Here is a 22,431-nt window from a genome sequence, read left to right as displayed (position 1 = left end):
GACAGTTAGCGCTTCTTTGAATGGTGACCCCATGAACTGCAGCACATCAGGCATCCCTGTCTTTCACTGTCTCCCAGAATTTGCTCAAACTTATGTCCATTGAGTCAGTGATACCATCCAATCATCTCATCCTCTTTTGCCCCCTTCTCCTCCTGCCCTTAATCTTTCCCAGCATCAGGGTCTTTTCTAGTAAGTTGGCTTCTTCGCATCAGGTGGTCAAAGTATTAGAGTTTCAGCTTCAATATCACTCCTTCCAATGAATATTCAGGGTTTATTTCCTTTAGGATTAACTGATTTGACCTCCTTGCTGTCCAGGGAACTCTCAAGAGTCTTCTCCAGCACCACAGTTTGAAAGCATCAATTCTTTAGCGCTTAGTCTTCTTTATGGTACAATTCTCACATCTGCACATGACTAGTGGAAAAACCATAGCTTTGACTATACAGACCTTTGTTGGCAAAATGTTGTCTCTGCTTTTTAATACTCTGTCTAGGGATATAAGGATTAGCAGGAAGAAAATGTCTCAGTCATTTTTTCAATGATTTGTTGCTGTTAGACATTTGTGATTTTCTATGTGGATCCTCACTTTAAAATTTGTGGTACTGAAGGGACTTCCAATACCTAAGTTCTAGGACAATGTCCTAGGTTCTAGGACAGAACCTAGATTTGATATTTTAGCCAACACTAACTCTCTTTGGTTCATTTATGCCAATTTAGGTGGATTCTGTGTTTTTCTAACTCCCTAGTGTGCCTGGCATAGACCCAACATAGCTCATTTTCAAAAGACTTGCCGCATGAGCGAAGGATTAAGGAGAAGAAATCCTTTGCAAGGGAAATCAATTTCTTACCACTGGTCAAATCCAAAACCCAAAGGCCACTACTTTGCCCAGGCAACTGAGAAAAGAAAAATACATACAGGTTTTGGGGGAGGTTTTGGTGGTGCTTTTTTAGTTTGTTTGGGTCAATGTATGCCCTTTGTATAGGAAATTCAATCACTGATCAGCAAACCTGAATTAGTATTTGACTAACAAATGAGTAATAATTATAAAGTGCTTAGGATAGTGCCTGGCACATGGAATTTTTACATAAGTGTTTGTTAAATAATTTGTAGTCTCCCAAATTAAACTGGTAAATCAAGAATTTGGCCATTGCATTTTAGGAACCTCTGAAATTTAACCTAAGAGCAAATGTGAAAATAACTTCCAAAACAGTTTGAAATAAAAAAAATCATCAGGAATCCAGGAGGTTCCATAGCATATGACTTCCCCACACATTTTTTTTTTGCAAAACAGCATATATTTTACTAGTTTCTGTGATAGTCTATTATATGGGAGCAGCTGTCTTAGACATCTCTGATACAGAAAAATCCTCCATGATTATTTGAATAATAAATCATTTTCTTCTTCTCTAACTAAAAAGTCAGGTTAAATTAAAATCTTTAGGATGCCAACATTTCCAAACTTGAGGGTTCTGTTTCTACAAGCTCAATGACTGGGTAGTCGTCCCTGCCTCCCTCACCCACCCTCAAAATGCAGCATCCCACTCCTCTCTGTCCTTCAGTGGAATAACCTCTCCTAACACTTCAGTGATAGCAGTGTGAACAGTGGAGCCAGGAGAAGCATCACACACAAGGGGACTGAGATAGAAGGGAGGACTGGAAAAAACAAAGAAGGAAAAAGAGCTAAAAAGAATCCATGTGTCATAGAAGAACTCTGTTGTTGCTGTTGTTTAGTCACACAGTAGTGTCCAACTCTTTTGTGATCCATGGACTTTAGACCGACAGGCTCCGCTGTCCATGGGATTTCCCAGGCAAGAATACTGGAGTGGGTTCCCATTTCTTTCTCCAGGGGATCTAACCAACCCAGGGGTCGAACCTAGGTCTCCTGCATTGGCAGGTGGATTCTTTACCTCTGAGCCACTGGGAAACCTAGGAGAACTCTGCCCAGGCCCAGTCTCTCATCCTTTTTTTGTGACCTTTCTGGTTTGGCCCCCAGCTCCTGGACACTGGACTACCCTGGTGGCTCAGGCAGTAAAGTGTCTGCCTACAATGCAGGAAACTCGGTTTCAATCCCTGGGTGGGGAAGATCCCCTGGAGAAGGAAATGGCAACCCATTCCAGTACTCTTGCCTGGAGAATCCCATGGACGGAGGAGCCTGGTGGGCTACAGTCCATGGGGTCGCAAAGAGTCGTACATGACTGAGCGACTTCACTTTCACTTTCACTTTCCTGGACATTAACAAACAGTTCCTGGGGTCAGCCTGGAGAACTAGGAACCAGTGCAGGATGGGAAGCGTCACAGAGTAGACAGAACCTGTATTTTAGCTGGCCTTTTCTAGCTGGTCACAGGCCTTCCACAAGCACCACAGTGTAGATCCCAGCAGCTTCCCCATAAAGCAGGAACAACATGGAGATGGTAACACAGAATGAATGGCTCCCTCTCCCGGAGTCCCAGAAACTTCATGGTTAAAGAGCATGAATAACAAAGAGTTCCAGGGGCTACTCAGTACAAGGAAGCCACAGAGGAAAAATAGAAAAGGCAACTCTAAATGTCAGTCATCTGGCAGCCTCTCATTGGATAACCAGAATCCCAACATCTCCTTTCTGACTCTATGAAAGCACTGACATTTTGAGGTCCAAAGAACAACTTTAATTCCAAAACCCTTCCTTAGAAAATCGAAGAATTCAAACCCAGGTGAAAAAAAAATAAAAAGTTGAGATATCAAGAAGGTGGGAGAAAAAAGTTTTTCCTCCCATTTTGTGAAAGTAAAATAGTATTTAAATTCTTCCCTGCAAAATCCAGGTAACTAGCCATAAATAATCTTCCAACTTTAATAAAACTAGGAATGGACTAAGACTGGGCTACCACCAACTGCACCCTACTTTTGTGTGCAGCCAGAAGGACTCCAGCCCCCTTTTCTCTAAACTTCCCGGGCTGGGCAGATGCTTGTGACTTGCTCCTGATTCCTACCCACTAATGCCATCTCCACAGCTCATGAAGTTCAAGGTCAGCGTGGCCACCACCAGGAACACAGGCCTCCTTTGGCCGCAATCTGAAGCCTGTGTTGTTAGGTCATCGGCTAAGGGCACTGCCTCAGGATTAGTGGAGGTCTGTGGTGCCCATTAGCACCTGCTGGTCCCACAAGGGCCTCCAAAAGCAGTTTGGACCCTGGAGACTAGACTCTAACTCACAGCAAACGATGAAACAGAACCGTGAACTCTGCTCCATGTCTTCTTTTGTTGTTGAGAGCTGAGAATCACTAATAAGGAATTTATTTATTCAACAAATATTTTTTGAGCATACATAGGGCAAGAACTGTGCTCAGGCACAGTAGGAGTTATAGAAGAATGAAAGCTTGGTCTCTGCCCTCTGTCCAGGCCTGGGGCCAGGGCTGAGCCAAGGAGGGAGACTTGGAATGGCAACATTCCTTCCCCTTACACCCTTTGCTCCCTGGGGGCAGCAGTTCTGCAGCCAACTGGCTAACTTTTACAGACTGGGTTTAAGAAGACTTTTATCTCAAAATGTTTTTCCTCAAAATGGTCCAGTGAAACGTCTTAGAGGCAAGGATCGTAATAGCCACTCCATAGACATTTGTTTCTTGATTATGTGTTTCCCCAACTTCTTCCAAGAAGACTTGGAGGGAGTGTCCCTCAGAACAAAAGGGACCCTAAAGTTGAACCCACTGACCTCCCCGCACCCCACTCCAGTGGTAAGCACGTGGTTGATGCTCACCGTTCTGTGTGTCTCTCCTTTCGCATCTAAGTAGGCTCGGATAGAGGCCAGCCCGGCGTATTCCCCCTGGGCTCCGCTGCAAAGACACGAAGAAAAGGGTCAGAGCTTTATGCCTCTCTGCCTTCATGTACTCATTCAGTATTCATCAGGTATGGGCTGTATGTTCACCAACATGTGACACAAAGTCCCTCCTAGAAAACAGTAAGCTCGCCTAGGACCCCTGCGTGAGCCTAAAGCCTTGAACAACCAGAACAACACCTGGTCTGTGCACTATAGCTCACCCATTCCTACTCAGAGATGGGATTTCAACTCTCACTCAGGACCATACATCTAAAAAAAATCATTTTCATTATGGAAAGTTCCAAAACTGTGCAAAAGTAGAGAGAAGAATGTAAGGGACCACCACATTGTGCCTATTACCCAGCTTTAAAAATTAAAAGATCATGGTCAATCTTGTTTCTACCTACATCCCTCACTAACCCTCTCACTCTGAACTAGATTATTGTGAAGCAAAACTCAAGCATCATATCATTTCATCAATTCAAACTTCAATATGTATCTTTCAAAGATAAGAATTATTTTTTAAAATATAATTGCAATTATCACACCTAAAATGAGGAACAATAATTTCTTAATATCACTAAATATTTAGTCAATGATCCGATTATACGGCAAAGGAATAGTACATTGAGTACAATTAATTGAGTGTAATTGAGTGTGGTACCATTCCCGACAGACTCGGGTCAGCTTTCCTAAGCCCCACATACTCACGGCAGCTAGAGGCTGGCCATACCCATCTCAGCAGTCCTTGAAGGCACCACTTTTAGAGCACACTTAATGACTAACATTCCAGGGAGGGGTGCTGAGTCAATCATAAACTGTTACTTAATGTTCTCAGTACTCTCTGCAGGAAGGAAAGGAAGTGAGTAATAGGTTTTTTAATCCCATTCAAAATGCATGTTTCCTCCATTTCAAAAAATTACACCATCTTTTGACTCTGTGGAAGGCCCAGTGGTTTTGGCACCCATCCCTCCTGGTCACCCCGTAATAATGAGATCATACTCTAAAAAAGAACAAGCTTAAGAATAAACTAGATAAATTGTTTAATTTCTAAATGAAAAGCTAAGCTTGAGCCCTAGAAAACATTTTTTGAGAAAATGGTGGGATAGAACCAGCTGAATTTGAAATATCTGCAAACTAGTATAGGGACATTGATGGCTCGGTGTCAGGAGATGGCAGAATTGACAATTTAGGGCTCAGCATGAGAAGAGGACAGAGCAGAGGAAAACATCTGGAGGTGCAAGGCTTGGAGTCTGGCTGAGGAATAAAGCAAAGTGGTGAATCCACAGTGTGGGTGCCACAGAGCAACAGAAGAGACTAGATGAGCTAAGGAATAATGATAAGTGTAAGCTGCTCCAGAATTAAGCACTTCCTATTTGCCAGGCACTATGGTGCACAGACAAAACACAGGTAAATGAGAACCATTATTGCTGTCACCACGAAGCATTTTATAATTTTTTTTTTTGACCTCAGGAAATGTATAGACTAGTATTATGCATGGAGCAGCTCTGCAATAAATGTTTAGTCAATCTGTTCAAAACTGAGTTCTTCTTCAGTCCAGACGACATTAATGTCATCATTTCGCCCATGGAAAAGGACTTCAACAAATGGACTTTGTCTCTACTCAATACTCTGTAATGGAATATTTGGGAAAAGAATTTTTTAAAAAAGTGGATATATTTACATGTATAACTGATTCACTTTGATGTATAGTGGAAACTAACACATTGTAAATGAACTATACTCCAATAAAAATTAATTTAAAAATGGATTTTGTATTTCCTTCTGTGTTTTTCTCATGACTTCTACTCATCTTGTGTTGGAAGATCAATCAAAGAAGGAAAGAAGAGACTGGAGCTAGGAGCCAGTAATCTAAGAGAAAGGCAGTATACCAAAGACTTGATCAGAAATGCTGGATGTTTTCTGGCTTAGATACTCTTAAAATCAGTCATGTTCCAAAAAACTGCAAAAGATATATTCTAAATCCTACATAAGGATTATTCCTGGGGTACTATGAAAATAAAGGGAATTATTAGTGCCACCTGTTGGTGAAAAAGCATTATGAACAGTATCTGCTTATCTGCATAACCCAGACTGAGAACTCATCAGAAAAGTACTACATGTGGAAGGGCAGCTAGGATAGTGGTTTTCTGACACCTATTCAAAACCAAGGGATTATACTGCATAGCACAGGGGACTCGATTCAATACTCTGTAATGGCCCAAATAGGAAAAGAATCTTAAGAGTGACCACTTTGCTATAAACCCAAAACTAACACAACATTGTAAATCTACTATAAAATAAAAATTAAATTTCTGCATGGTTTTTAAACTTATGAAAAAGTTAACATAGAACCCATTTTGCATGACTGCAGAATATGCTACAATTCATGACTTAGGGTGAATCCTAGAAGTCACCCAAATTCAAGCTGAATTATACTATTCATGAACTGAGAAAACAGTAGCATGTTTTATTTATAATAGTCAAAGTGGGATGTTGTATTGATACAAGTCAAAAGGTATTAAAAATGTGCTCTAGAGAAAATGATCATGTTATGTACGGATCATAACTGAAAATTTAGGTGCTTATAATTTCAGGTTTATACATTTTTTAAATTATTCTTGTTTTAATTTTCTCTAGATATCCTTCAGAAAATCATTAAATAGGTCAACACACCATTGTAGCTCACACACCAATGGCCACATTTAATGCGCAGTTTCAGAGAAGTTTTCTTTTAAGCTGTCTATAAGTCAGTGGGCCTATTTTATTTGTAACAACATCTGAAATTCTTAAGTTTTCTACACGATGTCCCTAAAAAATATTACATTTAAAAAGACATTTTTGTGAAAAAGATTTTTTGAGTGATAAACTGTAAATTTAAATATGAAGTGAATTCCTTCCCATCTATAATATCTAACACCTAGCCCATTGCAAAAACTGAAACATTTGGAAGCTAAAATATGCATTATTATCCAATGAAACCAAGATTTTTGTAGATATAAGATTATTCTAAAATTTATATGTAAAGACAAAGCAACTGAAATAGCATTCTGAAAAAGAAAAAAGAGGAATCAGTCCTGCTTCTAATGTCAAAGCTCTCCTTGACCTGATGTCCCTTTTCAAGTAGTTAGACAACAAGCTCCTCTGGATCTTAGTCTCCATCCGTCACATGGGGATAATGCCACCCAATTTACAGATGAATTTAAAATTAGTATTATAAAAGTAATACATTCTGATTTTTTAAAAACTTCGTCAATGAAAAAAGGGATGAAGCTTAAGGTAAAAAAAAAAAAAAAAAGCCCCTAATTCTTACCAGTTTTACTCCCTCAAAAGAAGCACTATTACTAATTTCTTGTGATACATAATGTTTTTTGTTTGTTTTTTACTGAAGGATAGTTGCGTTATAGAATTTTGTTTTCTGTCAAACCTCAACATGAATCAGCCATAGGTACACATATATCCCCTCCCTTTTGGACCTCCCTCCCATTTCCCTCCCCATCCCACCCCTCTAGGTTGCTACAGAGCCCCTGTTTGAGTTTCCTGAGTCATACAGCAAATTCCCACTGGCTATCTATTTTACATATGCTAATTAAGTTTCCACATTACTCTTTTCATACATCTCACCCTCTCCTCCCCTCTCCCCATGTCCATAAGTCTATTTTCTATGTCTGTTTCTTTATTGCTGCCCAGTAAAATTCTTCAGTACTACTTTTCTAGATTCTGTATATGTGCGTTAGAATACGATATTTATCTTTGTCTTTCTGACTCACTTCACTCTGTATAATACGTTCTAGGTTCATCCATCTCATCAAAACTGACTCAAGTGTGTTTCTTTTTATGACTGAGAAATATTCCATTGTGCATATGTACCACAACTTCTTTATTCACTCATTCATCTGTCGATGGACATCTAGGTTGTTGTAATGGGCATCTAGCACTATTGTAAATAGTGCTGCAATGAACAGTGGGATACACGTGCCTTTTCCAGCCCTGGTTTCCTCAGGGTATATGCCTAGGAGTGGGATTGCTGGGTCATATCATATGGTGGTTTTATCCTTAGTTTTTTAAGGAATCTCCATACCATCTTCCATAGTGGCTGTGTCAATTTATATTCCCATCAACAGTGCAAGAGAGTGTCCTTTTCTCGATACCCTCTCCAGCATTGTTTGTAGACTTTTTGATGATGGCCATTCTGATCGGTGTGAGGTGATATCTAATTGTAGTTTTGATTTGCATTTCTCTAATACTGAGTGATATTGAGCATCTTTTCATGTGTTTGTTAGCCATCTGTATGTCTTCTTTGGAGAAATGTCTGTTTAGGTCTTTTTCCTGCTTTTTGATTGGGTTGTTTGTTTTTCTGGTATTGAGTTGTATGAATTGCTTGTATATTTTGGAAATTAATCCTTTGTCAGTTGCTTCATTTGCTATTATTTTCTTCCATTCTGAGGGTTGTCTTTTCACTTTGCTTATAGTTTCCTTTGCTGTGCAAAAGCTTTTAAATTTAATCAGGTCCCACTTGTTTACTTTTGTTTTTATTTCCATTACTCTAGGAGGTGAGTTATAGAGGATCTTGCTTTGATTTATGTCACTGAGTGTTTTGCCTATGTTTTCCTCTAAGAGTTTTATAGTTTCTGGTCTCACATTTAGGTCTTTAATCCATTGAGTTTATCTTTGTGTGTGTTGTTAGGAAGTGTTCTAATTTCATTACATGTAGCTGCCCAGTTTCCCCAGCACCATTTACTGAAGAGGCTGTCTTTGTCCCATTGTATATTCTTGCCTCCTTTATCAAAAATAAGGTACTCATAGGTGCATGGGTTTATTTCTGGGCTTTCTATATTGTTCCATTCGTCTGTATTTCTCTTTCTGTGCCAGCACCATATTGTCTTGATGACTGTAGCTTTGTAGTATAATCTGAAGTCAGGAAGATTAATTCCTCCAGCTCCATCCTTCTTTCTCAAGACTGCTTTGGCTATTCAGGGTCTGATCACAGCTTCAATTTCAGTGCTTGTGACTGGGTTGTCCATAATTTCTATTTCTTCCTGGTTCAGTCTTGGAAGGTTGAACTTTTCTAAGAATCTGTCCATTTCTTCCAGGTTATCTGTTTTATTGCCATATAGTTATTCATAACGGTCTCTTATAATCCTTTGTATTTCTGCACTGTCTGTTGTAACCTCTCCTTTTTCATTTCTACTTTTGTTGATTTGATTCTACTCTCTTTTGTCCTTGATGAGTCTGGCTAAAGGTTTGTCAATTTTGTTTATCTTCTCAAAGAACCAGCTTTTAGTTTTATAAATCTTTACCATTGTTTCTTTCATTTCTTTTTCATTTATTTCTGCTCAGATATTTATGATTTCTTTCCTTCTACTAATTTTGGGTTATTTCTGTTCTTCCTTTCCAGTTGTTTCAGGTGTAAAGTTAGGTTGTCTATTCGATATTTTTCTTATTTTTTGAGGTAGGATTGTATTGCTATAAACTTCCCTCTTAAAACTGCTTTTGCTGCATTCCATAGGTTTTGAGTTGTCATGTTTTCATTGTCATTTGTTTCTAGAAATTGTTTGATTTCCTTTTTGATTTCTTCAGTAACCTGTTGGTTATTTAGAAACATGTTGTTTAATCTCCATGTGTTTGTGTTTCTTACAGGTTTTTTTCCTTGTAGTTGAAGATGCTTGATATGATTTCAATTTTCTTAAATTTATTGAAGTTTGATTGTGACCCAAGATGTGGTCTATCCTGGAGAATGTTCCATATCCACTTGAGAAGAAAGCATATTCTTCTGCATTTGGATAGAATGTCCTGAAGATATCAGTGGCATCCATCTCATCTAATGTATCACTTAAGATTTGCATTTCCTCATAAATTTCCTGTTTTGATGAGCTGTTCATTGGTGTGAGTGGGGTGTCAAAGTCTCCTACTGTTATTGTGTTACTGTCAACTTCTCCTTTTATGTTTGTTAGTGTTTGTCTTATGTATTGAGGTTCTCCTATTTGGTTGCATAGATATTTACAATCATTATGTCTTCCTCTTGGATTGATCCTTTGATCATTATGTAGTGTCCTTATCTCTTGTAATTTTCTATATTTTAAGGTTTATTTGTCTGATATAAGGATTGCTACTCCAGCTTTCTTTTGCTTCCAATTTGCATGGAATCTATTTTACCATCCTCTGACTTTCAGCCTGTATTTGTCTTTAGGTCTGAAGTGGGTTTCTTATAGACAGCATATATATGTCTTATTTTTTTTAATCCATTCAGCCAGTCTGTGTCTTTTGGTTGGAGCATTTAATCCATTTACATTTAAAGTAGTTATTGACATATATGCTCCTATTGCCATTTTCTTAATTGTTTGGGTTTGATTTTATAGATCTTTTTTCTTCTTTTGTATTTCTTCACTATATAAGTCCCTTAAACATTTGTGTAAAGCTGGTCTGGCGGTACTGAATTCTCCTTAACTTTTGCTTGTCTGAAAAGCTTTTGATTCCTCCATCAATTTTGAATGAGATCCTTGCCAGGTACAGTAATCTTAGTTATAGATTTTTCCCTTTCAGTACTTTAAATATATCCTGCCATTCCCTTCTGGCCTACAGAGTTTCTGCTAAAAGATCGGCTGTTAAATGTGTGGGGTTTCCCTTGTATGTTACTTGTTGCTTCTCCCTTACTGTTTTTAATATTCTTTGTGTTTAGTCTTTGTTTGATTAGTATGTGTCTTGGCGTGTTTCTCCTTGGGTTTATCCTGTATGGGACTCTTTGCCCCTCTTGGACTTGACTATTTCATTTTCCATGTTGGGGAAATTCTCAACTATAATGTCTTCAAAAATTTTCTCATACCCTTTTTTTTCTTCTTATTCTTCTGGGACCCCTATAATTCAAATCTTGGTACATTTGATATTGTCCCAGAGGTCTCTGAGACTGTCCTCAGCTCTTTTCATTCTTTTTACTTTATTCTGTTCTTTAGAAGTTATGTCCACCATTTTATCTTCCAGCTCACTGATTCAATCTTCTACTTCAGATATTCTGGTATTGATTCCTTCTAGAGTATTTTTAATTTCAGCAACTGTGTTGTTTGTCTCTGTATGCTTATTCTTTAATTCTTCTAGGTCTTTGTTAATTGATTCTTGCATTGTCTCCATTTTGTTTTCCAGGTTTTTTTTTTTAAATCACTTTTACTATCATTATTCTGAATCCCTTTTCAGGTAGTTTGCCTATTTCCTCTTCATTTATTTGGACTTCTGTGTTTCCAGTTTGCTCCTTCATTTGTGTAGTATTTCTCTGCCTTTTCATTAATTTTTTAACTTATTGTGTTTGGGGTCTCCTTTTCCCAAGCTTCAAGGAAAGTTGAACTCTTTCCTTGAAGAAGGTTTAATTATTTCCTCCTTTTGGTTTCTGCCTTCCTGAGGCTGGTCCAGTGGTTTGTGTAAGCTTGGTATAAGGTGAGATTTGTGCTGAGTTTTTGTTTGTGTTTGTTTGTTTTTCCTCTGATGGACAAGGCTGAGTGAGGTGGCACTCCTGTCTGCTGATGATTGGATTTGTATTTTTGTTTTGTTTGTTGTTTAGATGAGGGGTCATGCACAGGGTGCTACTGGTGGTTGGGTGATGCTGGGTCTTGTATTCAAGTGGTTTCTTTTGTGTGAGTTCTCACCATTTGGTACTTCCTAGGGTTAGTTCTCTGGTAGTCTAGGGTCTTGAAGTCAGTGCACCCACTCCAAAGGCTCGGGGCTTGATCTCTATTGCCTGCAGTTAGTTGTTGTGGTCTTGATAAGTTGATGAATGAAAAGAACCCGAGGTCTTGCAAGGTCCTCTTCAGGAGAACATTGAGAAGGACCAGAACCCTGTCCTGCCTGCATCTGAGGTCCACAGGAGTGGCCTTCTCGGAGGAACCGGACATTTCATAGGACCATGACTCTGCAAAAGGCTTGCAGAACCACACTGCGCTTGGGAGCCAGAGTATGAAGACTACATGAAGTGTCTTGTGACAAATAATGTTTTGATGTTCAACATTTTAATGCCAAACGGTCCTCGTTAAACCCTTCTTTACTTTAAAAATACCATCCTCAAGTAGTTAGGAATAAAAAAAATGACCCAAGTGAAATGTTAGCTAAGAAACTGACATTATGGTAAAACTAATCACAGTAAAAGGATTAACAAAACAGCTACTGTGTCAAAATGATCTGAATCAGTACATGGCAACCTCAGAGGACCACTCTCAAGAAAACATGATAAAGTGAGAAAACATGGTAAACAGGCAGGATAAAGAGGATATGCTTCCATACCTCAGAAGGAATTCAATCAAACTCTCTGTTGCATAACTCAAATATTCCCAACAGTATCTAGGTCTCTGCTTCAATTAGCTTTAAATATAACCCCCTCAACATGTTCTTACCAATCTCTATCTAATTTGACATAAATTATAAATTCTATGCTTAACCTTTGAATTCTGGGCAAAAAATATCTGGACGGATCTAGCTAACCTAACCTTTCTGATATCTCAAGAGCACCTTAAAGCAGTGGTTTTCAAGCTCAACATCCCCAAATATCCCTGGGGGACTAGGGAGAAATATAAAGTCTTGGCTCGCACTCCAAGTGTACTGAATCAGAATTCTAGGGGTTCAGCCAAATGCAAGAACCGTCCCTCGAATGAACTGGTTCAAAATTGGGAAGGGAGTACATCAAGACTGTATATTGTCACCCTGCTTATTTAACTTCTATGCAGAGTACATCACGTGAAACGCTGGGCTGGATGAAGCACAAACTGGAATGAAGATTGCCAGGAGAAATATCAATCACCTCAGACAATGCAGATGACACCATCCTTATGGCAGAAAGTAAAGAGGAACTAAAGAGCCTCTTGATGAAAGTGAAAGAGGAGAGTGAAAAAGTTGACTTAAAACTCAACATTCAAAAACTAAGATCATGGTATCTGGTCCCATCACTTCAGGGCAAATAAATAGAGAAAAAATGGAAACAGTGGCAGACTATTTTCTTGGGCTCCAAAGTTACTGGATGATGACTACAGCCACGAAATTAAAAGACACTTGCTCCTTGGAAGAAAAGCTATGACAAACCTAGACAGCATATTAAGTAGTAGAGACATCACTTTGCCAACAAATGTCTGTATAGCCAAAGCTATGGTTTTTCCAATAATCATGTACAGAGAGAGAGTTGGACCCTAAAGAAGGCTGAGCATCAAAGAATTGATACTTTCAAACTGTGGTGCTAGAGAAGACTCTTGAGAGTCCCTTGGACTGCAATGAGATCAAATCAGTCAATCCTAAAGGAAATCAACCCTGAATATTCTTTGAAAGTACTGATGCTGAAACTGAAGTGGCAATACTTTGGTCACCTCATGTGAAGAGCCGATTCACTGGAAAAGACACTGATGCTGGGAAATACTGACGGCAGGAAAAGAAGGGGGCATAAGAGGATGAGATGGTTGGATGGCATCATTGACTCATTAGACTTGGGTTTAAGCAAACTCCACAAGATAGTGAAGGACAGGGAAGCCTGGGGTGCTACAGCCCATGGAGTCACAAAGAGTGAGACACAACTGAATGAGTGAAGAACTACAACAACCCCTCCAAAACCTTACAAACTGCAAAAAATCCAAATATACTCTTGAGAGTCAAGAAACTGGGGAGAAGAGATCCTTCTCATTGCTTTATATTTCCCCAAAGATGGCTCTTTTCATCCTTCATCTTCTTTCTCTTTCTAGCAGTCTGAGTATCTCCCTGGAAATCAGTCACTCATCAGAGAGGGTCTCTGATATCTGGCCTCCCAGAGCTCTCTGTAGCAGGGTTCTGAAGCTGCACTAGGCCCACTAGGAAAATGAAAGTAAAAGCTGCTCAGTCATCTCTGACTCTTCCCAACCCCATGGACTATACAGTCCATGGAATTCTCCAGGCCAGAATACTGGAGTGGGTAACCTTTCCCTTCTCCAGGGTATCTTCCCAATCCAGGGATCAAACCCAGGTCTTCCACACTGCAGGTGAATTCTTTACTAGCTGAACCACAAGGGAAGCCCTAGGCCCTCTAGGAAAGCAAGTCAGAAATGATCAATGACATGTCTGCTCAATGACACGGACCATGAACTTAGGAAAGAAGGGGAGGGAGATGGCCAATATCAAGTGTTTGATGCTCTTTGTTGTCCATGGTGGCTCAGATGGTAAAGAATCCGCCTGCAATGTGGGAGACCTGGGCTTGATCCCTGGTTGGGGAGATCCCTTGGAGGAGGAAATGGCAACCTACTCCAGTATTCTTGTCTGTAGAATCCCCATGGACAGAGAAGCCTGACAGGCTACTGTCCGGGGCGGGGGGCGGTGTCACAAAGAGTCGGACACAACTGTGTGACTAAGCACAGCACACAGTGATCTGCACACCACAGTCATGATCTTGTGATCATGACTTAGCCTTCAAAGGCCAGTTTTAAAGTTCACTCCACCGGAAGATATGAGTCATCTAACTAAACCTCCCTCTTTGGGGTTCCTCCAGGGCAACACACTTTCCAACCCAATAATGTACATTAGAATCACCTAAGGGCTCTTTAAACACTCAGTGAGCCCGGGTACTGCCCCTGGAGGAGATTCCAATGTAGCTAGTTTACAGGTGGGGAGGACATGGCTCCCCGCGTAATTCTAATATAAAGCCAGGACTGAAAGCCCTGCAGCCCTGTGGTTTTCACGGTGTGGTAGCCAAACCAGCACATCAGCACCATCCAGGATTATATTAGAAATATGAATTCTCAGGCCTCAATCCAGACTTATTAGATCAGAAACTGTGGTGGTGGGGCTGAGCAATTTCACAAGCCCTACAGGTGATTCTCATGTATAATCAAGTTGGAGAGTCATTGAGTGTGTCCTGTTCACATCTCGTTTAAGAACCTTACCAGGAGGAGATTCCAGGAAAGTAACTGCTAGTTCCATCTACACTCAAGATCACAGTTTGCAGTTTTTAAAGACAAAAACAACTTCCGCACTATTATAAGCCAAGTAAGCGAATAATAATTCCAGCTTGTCTTTCACTTTAGATATCCATGGAAGGTGTTAATTACTGTTTCTGTCTGCCTCAAATAGTACATCATAATTCTAACCTAGCAGTTCCCAGAGTATTTATTTGTGTGCTGCTGAATGATTTTCAGAGTGTCACCGTGGTATGGGGAGCAAGCTGAAGCAAGCTGTCCTGGGCACAGTAGGAAATGGAAAGGTAATTAAATATTATTTGGTTATGTTCTCCACCAAGCTGGAAATACTCTCTAGGTTCATAGACTGAGCAAATAAATAAGAGAAATGGGAACAAGTTTCTTGACATTTGTGTTTTAAGTTCTTTAAACAACTTTGGGATCTAACTGTTGCAGGAAATAGACCAAGTGAAGGCTTGGCTACTCGAAGCAAAGATTTCATGCCACAGTTTATGGTTATAAAATCCTTCATCATCCACATTTATCAGCCATACCTCAATGAAATGTCAGTCAAATCAAGAAGGCAGTGTTCCTTGCTTGCTGTACAGGAGACAAAACTACACCTAGCTCTAGGGAGGAAGCCACATAACAGAGCTCTGGGGACCTGACATATTCCGGGTGCTAACCTTTCCTTTACGCTGCTGGTTTCCCCTCAGAAAAAAAAATACACTGAAGAGAAAGGCCATATGGCAGCCTCCATCCAGGCAGGAACTACTAGCGAAAGAGAGAATAAATGCCTTCTGTGAGCGTAACACCGGACTGCGCCGGATTGGAAGACATTATGAGGGCCCAGAAGTGGAGTCCAGCAGAGTCATCAGGAAAACATGCAGAAACACTCAGGTTTATGCCTGAAAATTGCAGTTCTCCTGCTTAGGCATTTTAGAACCGTAGAGTTGCACTTCGAGTCCACTTGGTATTAAATATTCCTCTATTCTACAGAGCTTGGCTCTTTTTCCCTTTGTTGCATGCCTGCCTCATTTTGTTTGAGTACTGCATTGCTGCAAAGGAAGACAGGTGGTCTGCCTCAACCCCAGGGCAGGTTCCCCTGAGATCAGGAGTGCCAGAGTGAAAATGAATCTGTAAGCATCTTATTAAGAATTTAAGTGTTTTGCCATATGCATGTCCCCCACAATAAAAATAACATTTTTGAATTGTATTAAAAATATATATCATGATTAAAAAAAAATTTAGTAATATAAAATACCATAAAGACAAAAAGTAAATATCATTTGAAATTCTATCACCTTGAGATAATTATTTGGGTGTCCATCCTTTGATCCTCTTTCCATCTATGCCTCTGCATAGATCTGTAAAACAGTATGGCAGTCCCTCAAAAAATTAAACATAGAATTACCATATATCCAATAATTTCATGTCTGGGTATACATCCAAAAGAACTGCTAGGGCTCAAATAGGTATTTGTACACCAGTGTTCACAGCAGCATTATTCCCTATAACCAAGAGGTCAAAGCAACCCAAATGTTCACTGATGGGTGAATGGATAAACAAAATGTGGTATACGCATACAATGGAGTATTATTTGGCCTTTAAAAACGAGAGACATGGGGAAGGCGCCAAGATGGCGGAGAAGTAGGACGGGGAAAACACTTTCTCCCCCACAAATTCATCAAAAGAGCATTTAAACGTCGAGTAAATTCCACAAAACAACTTCTGAATGCCGGCAGAGGACATCAGGCACCCAGAAAAGCAACCCAACTCCTCGAAAGGAGGTAGGAAAAAATATTAAAGACAATAAAAGAGACAAAAGAGGGAGGGACGGAGTTCCGTCCCGGGAAGGGAGTCTTAAAAAGAGAGAAGTTTCCAAACACCAGGAAACCTTCTCACTGCCGAATCCGTGCCGAGCTTTGGAAGCACAGAGGACAACATAACAGGGAGAAAAAATAAATAAACAATTAAAACTCGCAGATTGCGAGCCCTACGGTAACTCCTCCAGCGGAGAAGCAGCGCAGACGCCTGCATCCGCCATTAGCAAGCAGGGGCTGGGCAGGGAGGCGCGGCGCGGGCTGCATCGCTGAGAGTAAGAATCTGGCCTGAATACCCTGAGCACTATCTGAGCGAAATAATTTGGGCTAGCAAACCAGACTGTGGGATATCTACCATGCGAAAAGCCAGCCCTAACCTAAGACACCGCCAACCCGCGCACGGAACAAAGGACTAAACAGAGATAGCCGGCGGCAGACCTTCCCCCTCCGGTGACAGGCAGCCAGAGCCGGAAGGGGGCAATCGCAGCCCCAGAGAGACATTATCTATAAAACTGGCTTCTTTGCTAACTAAAACTTATTGGGGGTCTGGACGGTCAACATCTGCCTGAGAAGGTGTGCCGGTTTTACACCCAGATAACCAAGTGGTGGGGAGGCGATAAGTCGCAGCATTGGCGCTCGCCAAACACCTCATCACCTGAGCTGCTCGGACCTGGGAGGAGCACAAAACGCAGCCCCAACTGAGTCTGCGCCTCTGAGGACTACCTGAGTGCCTGAACCTGAGCGGCTTGGACCTGGGAGGTGCATGCAACCCAGGCCCAGCCTCGGATTGTTCCCGGCAGAACAACCTAGAGCCTGAGCAGTGTGGGCAGGGAGGCTACACGCGCCGTGAGCGGGGGCAGACCCAGTGTGGCTGAAGCACTGCAAGCGCACGCCAGTGTCATTTGTTTGCAGCATCCCTCCCTCCCTCCCCATAGCGCGACTGAACAAAGAGAAGAAATATAGCTCCACCCACCAGAACACCGACACAAGCTTCCCTAACCAGGAAACCTTGACAAGCCACCTCTACATACCCACACACAGCGAGGAAACGCCACAATATAAGAGAACTCCACAAACTGCCAGAATACAGAAAGGACTCCCAAACTCAGCAATTTAAACAAGATGAAGAGACAGAGGAATACCCAGCAGATAAAGGAACAGGATAAATACCCACCAAACCAAACAAAATAGGAAGAGATAGGGAATCTACCTGATAAAGAATTCCAAATAATGATAGTGAAATTGATCCAAAATCTTGAAATTAAAATGGAATCACAGATAAATAGCCTGGAGACAAGGATTGAGAAGATGCAAGAAAGGTTTAACAAGGACCTAGAAGAAATAAAAAAGAGTCAATATATAATGAATAATGCAATAAATGAAATTAAAAACACTCTGGAGGCAACAAATAGTAGAATAACAGAGGCAGAAGATAGGATTAGTGAATTAGAAGATAGAATGGTAGAAATAAATGAATCAGAGAGGATAAAAGAAAAACGAATTAAAAGAAATGAGGACAATCTCAGAGACCTCCAGGACAATATTAAACGCTACAACATTCGAATCATAGGGGTTCCAGAAGAAGAAGACAAAAAGAAAGACCATGAGAAAATACTTGAGGAGATAATAGTTGAAAACTTCCCTAAAATGGGGAAGGAAATAATCACCCAAGTCCAAGAAACCCAGAGAGTCCCAAACAGGATAAACCCAAGGAGAAACACCCCAAGACACATATTAATCAAATTAACAAAGATCAAACACAAAGAACAAATATTAAAAGCAGCAAGGGAAAAACAACAAATAACACACAAGAGAATTCCCATAAGGATAACAGCTGATCTTTCAATAGAAACTCTTCAAGCCAGGAGGGAATGGCAAGACATACTTAAAATGATGAAAGAAAATAACCTACAGCCCAGATTATTGTACCCAGCAAGGATCTCATTCAAGTATGAAGGAGAAATCAAAAGCTTTTCAGACAAGCAAAAGCTGAGAGAATTCTGCACCACCAAACCAGCTCTCCAACAAATACTAAAGGATATTCTCTAGTCAGGAAACACAAAAATGGTGTATAAACTCAAACCCAAAACAATAAAGTAAATGGCAACGGGATCATACTTATTAGTAATTACCTTAAACGTAAATGGGTTGAATGCCCCAACCAAAAGACAAAGACTGGCTGAATGGATACAAAAACAAGACCCCTACATATGTTGTCTACAAGAGACCCACCTCAAAACAGGGAACACATACAGACTGAAAGTGAAGGGCTGGAAAAAGATTTTCCATGCAAATTGGGACCAAAAGAAAGCAGGAGTCACAATACTCGTATCAGATAAATTAGACTTTAAAACAAAGGCTGTGAAAAGAGACAAAGAAGGTCACTACATAATGATCAAAGGATCAATCCAAGAAGAAGATATAACAATTATAAATATATATCCACCCAACATGGGAGCACCGCAGTATGTAAGACAAATCCTAACAAGTATGAAAGGAGAAATTAACAATAACACAATAATAGTGGGAGACTTTAATACCCCACTCACACTTATGGATAGATCAACTAAACAGAAAATTAACAATGGAAAAAAAAACAAAAACAAAAAAACATGTATCTATAAAGCTCACTAAAGCAAAGCACAGTAAAATGAGGTATGGCAATAAAAGGCGTTAAATTTATCAAATAAAAAAAAAAATAAAGTGCTGAAAAATTAAAGCTGTCAAAAAAAAAAAAAAAAAAAACAAAGTAGGGGCAGTATTCTTTAACAATGACAATATCATAAAAAACAAAGAAAGGCTGTAAAAGTGTTCCAGATTAAAAGAGACTTTATCAACATGACAATGAAATGCAATATCTGATCCTGGACTAGATCTTGTACTAGAAGGAAAAAGTGCTAAAAAGGACACTGAGGGTCAGTTAACAGTATTAGAATACAGACAGTAGATTTAATAAAAGTATTTTATCCATGTTAAATTACTGAAGTTGACAACTGTACTATTACAGTTATTAACCGAATATCCCTATTCTTAGGAAATTCAGAAATATGTACTGAAGTATGTGGGATACTTCATGGGAATAAAAACCATGATATCTGCAGCAGGCCTTCCAAGAGTTTAGAAAAAAACTTTTTGGGTGGGGAGCAGACAAATAATAAAGAAATGGGGTGAAATGATAAGAACAAGTGAAAAATCTGGGCAGAGGTTATATGGATATTATTTGTATTATTTTTGGAACTTTTCTTTAAGCTTGACATTAAAAATTAAAAATGTGCAAAAAAAAAAAAAAAAAGAAAGCAAAAAAAAAAAAAAAAACGAGAGACATTCTGACATGCCACAACATTGTTGAACTTTGAAGATCTTATGCTAAATAAAATAAGCCAGATAGAAGGACAAATATTGTATGATTCCATTCATATGATGCACCTAGAGTAGCCAAGTTAATAGTGACAGAAGGTAGAATCATGGTTGCTAGGGGCTGGGGTACGGGCTAAGTGAGGAAGTATTGCTTAATGGGTACAGAATTTCGATTTGGGAAGGTAAAGAAGTTCTGGAAATGGATGAAGTTCTGGAACTTGATGGTTTTACAATGATGTGAAGGTAATGAATGCCATTTAACTTGACAGTTAAAAAACAGGTAAAATAATAAATTATGCTCTGGATATTTCACCACAATGAAAAACTAAGGTAGAAAATATTTTAGGAAGTAGCAGCTGATGCTATTTCCTAAAAATTATGCCATACTTACCTTTTAAATATCATGCAGTAACAAAAACTGAAGGGAAACATATTCAGATTCTAAACTTTCAGTGACTGGACTCTAGAACTATATAGACACATTAACCAATTCCAACTAGTCAGGCATAATAAAAGCACCAGGAAATGGTCCCTTGATAATAAGAGATTACTAAGCCCCCTGTTTTACAAGTGTAACTTCGGTGGCTAACATGGTACACTAAATTCTTTTTCTGTGCAGAGTGGTCAAGAAACTTGTGTTTCTTCTTACAGTAACTATAAAGCTTACATTGGCCCCTGAGATTTCACTAGCCAGCAGTAAATCGTGACGAACTAAACTGTAAGTAGTTGGCCCTGTGGTAGACTGACTCTGAGACCTGGAACACAGAATTATAAGACCTGGGAAAAAAAACTACCACAAATAAACCAAGATGGAGGCTGTAGTAAGCTAAAAATAAAATCATTCACATACAATACGTGGTAGATGCCTTTCTCTTTTCCCGAATGAGACATCAAATTTCCTAACTCACTGGAAACATAGCCCCTGTATTTTCCCAACAAAGAAGGAGGCATTTCCCCATCTGTCACAGCAGCCTCTGCTTAGGACCAGAAATATCTACTAAGCTTCAAAGGAGCCTCTGTAACTCTGAAGTCAGCTCTTGGAAATGGGTGGTGTGTCCAGGAAGTTCTGAGCTGGAGAAGGCATCACTGCCCAGAACTACAAAATAATAATGATTTCTTTTCCTCCTCCATGGAAAATGGGGTCTCACTGGCAATCATACAAATGAGGAGAGTAAGAGAGAGAAAGAGCATCAGGTTAACTGAGAAGAGAGAAACTTGTAAGATGATGGTTCTCAACCTTGGCTGCAAGCTGGAATCACCTGGGGGTTCTTAAAGAAAAACCCATGTGTGCATCCCTTCCCTCCTCGTACTCTTTCCCCATCAAGATGTTGATTCTATCTGGGACTGTGAGCTGAACAAAAGGATTTTTTATAGACTCATCATATAAGTCTAGTTTCCAGCCCAGGCCTAGGAACCACTGCTTTACAAAAGGAGAACCTCCTCATCCTTCAGTCAGTCTTCTAGAGACTCTTCAGAGGACCTCAATTTTTTGCAAGAGCTAATGATTTAAAACATGTTAAAGTGGTCCTGCAAAATAGCTCTCCAATAAGACACAGAAGATGTGATCATATTCCATCACTAGAGGGCAGTTTCTTCATTGTCAATACTTAATTAAGGTACTGCCTCACGTGAATTCACTCAGGTTCCTCTCGTAAAAAAAAAAAGCTGCATGATGATTTTTTAATGAAGGTATACTACCACCTGACTTTCATAAACGTCAGTTCCGTCCTATTTATGAAATGGGTGTTTGAGAGTCTAATATTAAAAAGGTTTTGTGTCCTTTTATTTGTCACATGCCCTCTTCCTAAAGGGTTTGTATTGTATGGGATATGTTGTTTTCATAAAGTGTACGGCTCTGCTGTTACCTATGTTACCAAAACAGGAGGGAAGGTGTGATAGTATCTGACTAAGATCTGATTACTTTCTGTCTCAGAAAGTGAGCCGATAAATTGGCTCAGTTTTAAAATCACTTGATTTTTTAATCTTGAAATAGAAATTTGGCATTTCTAACAAGCTTCTAGGTGATGCCAATGTTGTGACTGCTGGTGGAGAAACCACACTGAGTAGTGGGAGGTAGAGAAGCTGGGGGCAGACACAAGATTACTCTTCTGAAGATATCCTCAGATGTTGATGACATGTCTGCCTGCCATTCTATTCCCATGAAGACAGAAAGACCACAGATCCAGTGCATCCAAGCTGGATATGCATCAGAATCATTTGGTTGCTTCTTAAAAGCAAAGATTTTTAGTCTCAACCCCTGAAAACCAGTAGGTCTCGAAGAGGGCTCAGGAATTTATATTTTTTAACAAGTACCCAGGAGATGTTATGATGTCCTTCTGTTTTTGTTGTTGTTTTCATGTTTAAAGGCAAATGTATTCCATTCCTTTCCATGCAAAACATAATAAGGTATCTTATATGCTTGTTGTTTCTTTTCCAAATGAAGTTTGGAAACTTGATTTGGAGCCTCCAAATAAGTCTGGATCCTCCAACCTTGGAGGATCCACTCATCCTCTACAGAGAGCCATCTTATACAATGTTCTGCTAAGCATCTTACATAGGAGAGACTTGCTGACTAGT

At 39.8% G+C, this 22,431-nt stretch overlaps 1 protein-coding gene across 2 annotated transcripts in view; it reads right to left on the bottom strand.

Annotated features, from left to right (window-relative positions):
* Positions 1-22,431, bottom strand: part of GLDC (glycine decarboxylase) — a 91,809-nt gene that overhangs the window by 22,780 nt on the left and 46,598 nt on the right. For both annotated transcript variants that reach the window (XM_086415167.1, XM_086415168.1), the window contains one exon: positions 3,729-3,804. In XM_086415167.1, the coding sequence (XP_086271293.1) occupies positions 3,729-3,804 (76 nt within the window). The remainder of the gene's footprint in view (positions 1-3,728; positions 3,805-22,431) is intronic.

This window comes from Bos grunniens, chromosome 8, assembly GCF_055505025.1.
Source record: "Bos grunniens cultivar Pamir isolate PY7600 chromosome 8, Bosgru_T2T1.0, whole genome shotgun sequence".
Classification (NCBI taxonomy): domain Eukaryota; kingdom Metazoa; phylum Chordata; class Mammalia; order Artiodactyla; family Bovidae; genus Bos; species Bos grunniens.
This window is presented reverse-complemented; position numbering and strand designations above follow the sequence as displayed.